This window comes from Nematolebias whitei, chromosome 1 (assembly GCF_014905685.2).
Source record: "Nematolebias whitei isolate Nwh7 chromosome 1, NemWhi1, whole genome shotgun sequence".
In the NCBI taxonomy this organism is placed as follows: Eukaryota; Metazoa; Chordata; class Actinopteri; order Cyprinodontiformes; family Rivulidae; genus Nematolebias; species Nematolebias whitei.
The window spans coordinates 83945707-83954378 of NC_056498.1; the positions used below are offsets into that span (position 1 = coordinate 83945707).

General features: G+C 40.7%; 2 protein-coding genes across 2 annotated transcripts in view; both read left to right on the forward strand.

Annotated features, from left to right (window-relative positions):
- LOC119413748 overlaps positions 1-8672 on the forward strand; it is an 880117-nt gene that overhangs the window by 732514 nt on the left and 138931 nt on the right. The window lies entirely within an intron of this gene.
- LOC119413785 (transcription factor LBX1-like) overlaps positions 7746-8672 on the forward strand; it is a 2740-nt gene continuing 1813 nt past the window's right edge. Inside the window, exon 1 of the mRNA XM_037680850.1 lies at positions 7746-8064. Within this exon, the coding sequence (XP_037536778.1) occupies positions 7753-8064 (312 nt within the window). The 5' untranslated portion in view covers positions 7746-7752. The remainder of the gene's footprint in view (positions 8065-8672) is intronic.

Sequence of the window (8672 nt, forward strand, 5' to 3'; positions counted from 1 at the left end):
CTGACACCTGAACGACTGCTGACACCTGAACGACTGCTGACACCTGAACGACTGCTGACACCGTGAGCCGAGACCTGACAGAACTGTGACAATGACCCAGTTGGAGAAGTTGGAGGATCTTTGAAACTACATTATTATATTTCACGTGTTTTATTATTGTTTCTTGGGCTCTTGGTGTTTATTTGTCCGATAGTTGTGTGGATTTAGTGTAGTTTTTTTCATGTTTCTGTTCTTTGTGTGTGTTTGCTGTGAGTCATTGTTTGTTTGTTTCCTGTGATGTTTATTTTCTTTATCTTCCATTTGTTTTTACGTCTCTGTGTTTCCAGTCGTTCTCAGTACTTTTCTTCAGCAAGCTTCTGTTCTGCCATGCACCTCCACCTGTCCCCCAGTCTCCACCTTCAGCCTCGGTCCATTTAGTGTCCCAGTCTTCACCTGACCTGCAGTCTGGCATTCTGCTTCCATGACCTGTCTGGTTCTCCTTCTCATATGTTTAGCTGCCACACCAGCTTATTGTTTTATTTCTTTTTATTATTTTTATTAAACCTCTCAGAGCTCCTCGTATTTCTCTGCATTTTCTGGAAACTGAAAATTTTGTGCACTGATGAATTTTCTTCCGAGTGAGTGAGCTGGCAGATAAGTTCAGATGAATATTGAAACGAGGTGAAGCTGAGTTTGTACCCAAAACCAGGACTCAATGTGAGCCGGATCCTGCCGGAACAGGATCTGGGAACGCTCTTATTTTGACGGGGTCTGTTCCAGTAAAGGTTTACTTGGATCCAGTAACTCTCAGGCTTACTAATAATAAAGTTATGAATTAATATGATCGCCTTGAATGAATAAAACTTATATTGGATCTGTAAACTGAAAATAATTACACAAACACTAATTTTAAACAAAACAGCACAAAAGATGCCCCTTTAAGTAGCATTTACGCATCTAACCTTAAAAGAAATCTTCATCCTTAAAAGAGTGGTGGGGGTGGGTGTCGAGCTAACCAGGCAGCCGCCATGAACACACGGAGGAGGCGCCTGGAGGTTCACATGTGGAGTCGGACAAGAACAAGCAGGGACAGTGTCCGACTTAGGGATTCTTGACAGAAGCGGATTGTTTACAAATGTAGGTAAACGTAGATGTTTAACAACCCGTTAAAATTAAATTCAATTCAGTTTATTTATATAGCGCCAAGTCACAACAGAAGTCATCTCAGAAAACATACAACAGAAAGCTGCAAATAGCATCTACTTTGTTCAAAATTTTCTGAGGGAGAACCCCCAGAAGCCTCACCTCCTCTGCTGGCCCGCACGCTATTTGCTTCCAGCATCGATCAGTTTACAAATTGAGCCTGGCCCCAAACAAAGCAAAATGTCAGCATTAGTAGAGTGCAGAAAGTGTGGTGAGATGGGAACAAACAAACCATCAAAGTGCAGATCTTGTGCCTTTTCCAACATCCTGTTCATCACACCAGTGTTTTGTGTTTCAGGTCAAACACAGTTCATGAAGAACCATCTTCCTGCCTTTCACAGCTCCATACAAATCAAAAAGGGGAAACACTGCACTCTGAAATTGAAGTGTCAAGTTTTTCTCATCAAAGTGACGATTTGTCACAGTCTGCAGCCGGGCAGAGGGAAGAACGGGGCGCCACCAAACACCATTATTGAACACAGTCTATTGTCATCAATCACTTGTAATGAATAAATCAATTTAGTCATGGTCTGGAGTCCGTAAAGAGATCCGTTTACTGAAGTGAGGCTGTGAACATGGTTTTACTCTGCTCCTCAGGCACTGATCGCATAAACTCTGAGCAGTTTCTATGTTGCAGAGCATCTTTATGAAGGTTTGTATTTCCCGAGTTACTGAGAAATGTTGGTCTTGGTTTATGTTTACAACTGACCAAATGTAAAATACCAAAAGAAGAAAACAAAATATGACTCATGCACAAAGGATTCAGCACAAAAACCTTTGGGTTTAGACGTATACACTGAAGACAAGGGAGGATCTTGATTTAAAATAAAGAACTGAAAGAAACAAATGATCACAATCAAACCACTGTCTGAGTTTCTTTGTGTCCCTTTTGTCTCTACTGATGAAGCTCTGAGTCCTGATTTAACAACCAGCAACATCTAAACAAAACATTCAATACTGAGCTGCTTAAATAACGTATTTTCCACCATAAATGTTGCTCCGCCCTATAAGTCACATCAGTCCAAATATGTCTAATAAAGTGGAAAAATCCATAAATATGTTGCTTCGCCGTATACGTCACATCTATTATGCATCACCGCTGACAACCAGGAAATGTGGGCCCGTGTGGAGCCAAAAATCGATTGGCTGCCAAATGGCGGCCGTGGGAGCGTGCACGGGAGGACTTTAACAAGAATTTAACAAGATTAACACTTAAAAACAATCATTTGTTTGCTTGAAATTATAGTAAAGGTGTGTCTCAGTCTAACGTTTCCTTAATAAATGCACTTTTATTTTTTAAATCTATTACATGACAAAACGGCATGCCATACTACTCGACTGGCATCTAGAGGCTGAAAATGGTAGTGTTCAATATTTTCAGTCAGAATGAATGAGAACGGTCATATCTCAGCTAAAAATTGGTTTATAAATATGAGGAAAAAAATCCATTAATATATCGCTTCGGCATGTAAGTCACAGGGCATGCAAATTATGCAAAAAACCGTGACTTATAGGGTGAAAATACGATACTTAAATCCACAGGAAGAGTCTTTTCTTCACTGTAAAATAAAGATTCTGCTGTTGTCTGGCAGGCAGCACTAAAACATTTACACCTCTCAATACAAAGTTTAAATTCAGTCTGTACTGACATCGGGATTAACTAACTCAAACATAAGTGTGTTTTGGTTTAGCTTGTAGTTTATTCAGACAGAATATAACTTTTATTGGGTTAAAATCATGTTTATTAAATCTCCAACTGGTTCATAAGATTAGAAAAGCAGATTCTCTGTAATTCTGTTCATTTGTTAATTCAAGCAAATCTTTTTTTATTTGGTTGTATTAAAAAAATTATTTCAACTCTCTTAATAGATAAGATTTCTGTGCAGTTCGTCGAAAACTGAATGAAAAGGGGGTTTGTTTTAGTAAAATGTATTATTTGTCAAAAAGAAATGTTAAGCAGTGAATTTGAAGTAATGACTTGAGATTTTTGTGCATTTATGTCATGAAGGCTGCAGGCTGGCACATCACAGAACACACTTTTGACAAATGAAGTTAAAACCAACAAAAACTAAAATAATAAATAAAAACAGAATTTATTATTTTAAAGAATGGCTGTTAAAACTAAAATAATGCCAGCACGTTCATTAATGTTGCGATGAAGAATGGGAACAGGAGGCCTGCTCTGAAGAGATCTGAGACGAGGCGTGTAATCAAATGTCACAGCTCAGCCAGAGCGCGCAGTAAAACCTAAAGGAAAGCTGGCGGACGGGTCAGGGCCGCACTCTGCAGACGCCTTTAAGACCCTGATGGACGTGTAAACGAAAGGTTTTTAATCTTTTCCCAAAGGAAACTGTTAACATTTATTTACTGTTTCTTTAAAGTCATGTCGTGCTCTTTTCTGCATAAGTCCAAAAAAAATGTAATGCTCTAAAGAAAAACCACCACCTCCAAATTATAAATAAAATATTTGTGTCCACATTGTTTTCTATGTATTTTTATTGGAAAATAAAACACATCTGTTCACTACATGTACAGAGTGGAAGATTATTTTTTTTATTCAAGTAAGTTGAGTAAAGTTGGAGAGAGCAGCTGCTGAGCTGCAACAAGCTGCATCAGTATCAGCAGCAGTTTGTTGTAACAGATGATACAGTTGTTACAGCTGTTGTAACAGATGTTGGCAGTTTTATGTTCAGCGAAGCGGTGCAGACCTGCGATTGCTTTCCATGTATCAACATTACTATTATAGTAAACAATGAAACATTTTTAATGGACTAAAACCTCAAAAACCTTCACGTTTTAATATAGGAATGAAATAGGTCTTTTTTTCAGTATCCAGAAACTTCCCACACAAATCCCACAAACATTCTGTCTCAAACATGGACCTGCTGGACAATTTTAATCTTGGACAACCTTAATCTTGGACAATCTTGCTCCCTGCGTTAGGGGTTGCCACATCGAACTAAATCGCACAAAGACTTGGTAGTTATTTTTACGCTGGATGTTCTTCCTGATGCAACCACAGACACTGAGCTACCACAGCCTCTGTGTGGAGCAGAGAGCTGCTGTCTAGGACACCCAGAGGAGCAGATGGTGGGGGTTAAGAGCCTTGCTCAAGGGCCCAGAGTGGGACGAATGAGGGTGGGGGCAGGTGTGGGTGCTTCACCTACCCCACCCACATTTTTGATGTTGTCGGTACCGGGGCTTGAACTGGCGATCTTCCCATCACAGGCCCACCTTCTCTAACTTTTGCACCACCACTCCCCCATTTATATATATATATATATATATATATTTTTATTTTTTATTTTTTTTATTTTACTTTTTTTCCAGGGGTGCTGAGTTAAAATTTAGGGGTGCTTGAGCACCCCCAAAAACTATCTACAATCTGTACTGTTTAATACGTAATCTAACATGTTTAAGTTGGTTTCTACATTAATGAATGTGGACGTATAATGTAAAGACTTCAAGATATCAACTTTAAAAACCTTCAGAGTTTATTTTTGTTAAATCTTTCTGCAACATGCTGCACTTTAATGCAGTGGTTCCTAACCATGGTCCCTGAGGAACACCATCCTGCATGTTTCAGTTGTTTCCTCCAACATGGCTGATCCAGTGGTCTAATTACTTCCTCAGGTTCTGCAGAAGCCTGTTAATCACCGTTCATTCAAATCAGGAGAACAAGTAAAACATCCAGGACGGTGTTCCTCAAGGACCAGAGTTGGGAACCACTGCTTTAATGTTCTTGGCTTTTTGTTATTGAACACAGTTCAATGTCAGATTGTCAACTGCTCAAAGAGAGAGAGAGAATGGTAAATGGACTGTACTTATATAGCACATTTCTATCTGATCAAGACACTCAAAGCTCTTTACAACACAATCTGTGCCTCATTTACCCATTCAAACAGCTCTATACTAGATCTATACAGAGAGTAATCAGTGCTTTATCACATTCATACACTGATGGGACACACATCAGAGGCAATGAGGGGTTCAGTGTCTTGCCCAGGGACACTTCAACATGTGACTGCTAGTGGACTCGAACCCTCAATTCTCACAATGGAGGACGACTGCTCTAACCACTCAGCCACAGCTGCCAGAAAAAAAAGAGTATTTTTCTTTGGCGTGTTAACGCCTCTCCTGAGGTTTGGGACAGATGAAAGCAGAATGAAGTTTGGAAATGAGAGCCACTCTGAAACAAGAGTCCAGCCCTGCTCATGTTCATGTCAGGGCTCCGAGGTCTTAAAAGTGCAAACGCTTGAAGAACTTTCTTCTCTTCTTTCACAAAGGCTGAACAATGTATGCTAAAAAATAACTTCACAATTAAACAAATTATTTTCTTTGGTGACTTTCTGTCTATAAAGTTTCGTAGTTGTGTATTTTCCATCAGCTTCAACAATCTTTCTGTAGTTTTCTCTTCTCTTCTTTTTCTGCTGATTTGAAAACCTTGAAACTGAATTCAGGTGGACCTGTTCTCTGTGTGTGTGAGCAGAAGAGTCTCCATCTAACAAACAATGTAAAGAAACACGACTCGAGCAGCATCTCATGTAGAATCTCATTTGATTCCAGTTGTTGGGACTAACTGGGGACTAACTGGGGACTATGGGGACAAAATGGTGCGAAAACAGCTGAAATCACACGACACAACCAAGATCTGGGCCAAAACTGACAAACTGCAGCTCATGGTCTCTGACTCCTCGCTGAACTGAGACGACTTTGATGACAAGTGTGGGACAACGTGGAAGTTCTGTCAGGCACGTTGTTGAACAAATGTTTCTGAATAATTTGCGAGGATTTTCAATTTTCTTGCACAGTGATGGGACATGGGCACCTGACCCCCGCGACCCAAACAGGAAGAAGCAGGTAAAGATGATGGATGGATGGATGGATGGATGGATGGATGGATGGATGGATGGATGGATGGATGGATGGTTCCCTCAGAATATCACGGGCATCTAAAACATGTCTTGGACCTTCTCAGTGTAGTTCCTGAGAGCTGTATGTTTTGTCAGGATGTGTAAATACTCTGACCTGAATTTTGCAGAAAACGGTGTATTTGTGTATTTGTGTGTTTGTGTGTTTGTGTATTTGTGTATTTATGTGTTTGTGTGTTTGTGTATTTATGTGTTTGTGTATTTGTGTATTTATGTGTTTGTGTGTTTGTGTATTTGTGTATTTGTGTATTTGTGTTTTACAATGTGATTCCATGTAAAAAATATATTTTCTTGCAATTTTGTGAACAGTTGCAGCCCAATGAGAAAGTGGCTCCAACATTTAGATGTTTTAAACATCCATGTTTACCGCTTCCTCCTTTTCTGGGTCACGGGGTCACTGGTGTCCATGTGCAGCAGTCACTGTGCAAAAGTCGGGGGACAACGAACGTGGACATGTCTCCAGTCCATCACAGGGACACATAGAGACAAATGAGGCAAACAACATTCACTTCAGTCTCATGCATGTTTTTGGTCTGTGGGAGGAAACTGGAGAAAACTTTCTCTTCAGTTGTGGGTCAGGATAAAAACCGACACCTCCTCTGTCTGACTGTAGGTCATACTCTAATTTCTTTGCAACATGAAATGGCCCGGAGCCAAATATTTATTATTTCTGGTAATTCAAGGAAAATGAGTTTATTTTCTTGTAATAATTTTGTAAATGGTGCGAGCTGCACAAAACTAATTCTGCCGTGAAGATTTGTAGTTTTTCAAACATTCCAACATTTTTCAGTCAGGTCATCTGGACAGTTTCTGTTTTTGTGCTGAAACGTTTCACCTTCCATCCAGAAGGCTTCATCAGTCAAGGAAACACACAACACAAAACTGATTCTTCCCCCAACAACTTACTCCAAAGTGGAACAAACCAGTTATGTTGGTGCTAAGATGGTCTCTTTGGCACGTCCCCTCCTCAATTGCCGGCCCTCTTCCTTGTTAACAGTCGTGTCAAACTGGTTGAAAACAACAAAGTCCAGAATCAGAATCAGTTTTGTGTTTCCTTGACTGATGAAACCTTCTGGATGGAAGGTGAAACGTTTCAGCACAAAAACAAAAACTGACCTGACTGAAAAATGTTGGATTGTATACCTGGATTATTCACCATGGACTGTGTTTATTTTATTTATTTTTTATTTATTTATTTATTTATTTATTTATTTATTGGGTGTGTGTGTGTGTGTGTGTGTGGGGGGGGGGGGGGTCCAAACATTGTTTTAGGGAATAAGAAAAGGCTAAATAATAGTTTCTAATTGGACACCTTCGCCTGTGATCTCACGGCGCGTTTCACAAACACACCCACCTCACTCCCACGCGCGCACAGGCGCGCAGAGAGAGAGGCAGAGGGAGGGATGAGGAGCTGATTACCGTCCAGACCAGAACTTGTTGGTCAGAAGGTTCTAGTCTCGGCACATCCCGTCCTCCGGATGGGGTCCACTCGCGTCTCGCTGCGCGTCACCAGACGTGGATTAGGAAGAGCCGGGCGGTCAACATGTGGCTGCAGCCCCCCCTGTGACCCGAGCTGTTCCACCCTGAGCAGCCCGGCCTGAAGCGCCTGAAGACACAAACGGTGGTCAGGGGGGCCATCATGAGCTCAAAGGCCGAGCCCAAAGGCCCCGAGGTGGAGAGGAGGCGCAGCCCCCTGGATCAGCTCCCCCCTCCCGCAAACTCCAACAAGCCGCTGACGCCTTTCAGCATCGAAGACATCCTCAGCAAGCCGTGCGTGAAGAGGACCCCCCTGGTCCCCCACGGAGAGAACGTCCGTTCGGGGGGCCACAGCCCGAGCGGCCGCGAGCTGCTGGGTCAGAGCTCCCCGCTGTGCGCGCTCGAGGAGCTGGCGAGCAAGACCTTCAGGGGCCTGGAGGTCAGCGTCCTGCAGGCTGCCGAGGGTACGTGCTGTCCTCATACCTTTCATTTAGTATTCATAATAATAATAACAACATTATTATTAATAGTATTAGTATTATTATTAGTAATAAATACATATAAGAGCTTGAAATGAGTATCATGAATTCTAGCTCAGGAACAGAGCAGGAGAAATAAAACACATCAAGCAGCTCATGAATAAAGTCCTGAACGGAAATGGCTACTAATATTAATAAACAATTTAAAGTTTAAAAATATAATAATAATCAACATAAAAATGATTAAACTGTGTTCAGATTTAATCCCAAATTAACTAAAGTTTGAATAAAACCAGGCACGTGTTAAAGATCATCACATGGTGATTAATGTAAATATACTGAAGACACGAATGATGAATAATACTATTACAGAACTAAATATAGTAGACACAGTATATATATATATATATACAGTATATAAGCTATATATGCTCATGTTCGTGCTGCTGTTCGACATAATGTTTTTATGCTATTAGTGCTTAGTCTAATTTTAGTTTATGTTTTTCTTAGTTCATATCAGATGTTATCATTGTTTTTCCTTTACATTTTATTGTTGTATGTAACTGGGACCCTGTATACATTATTTTGTGGTGGAACGAAACAT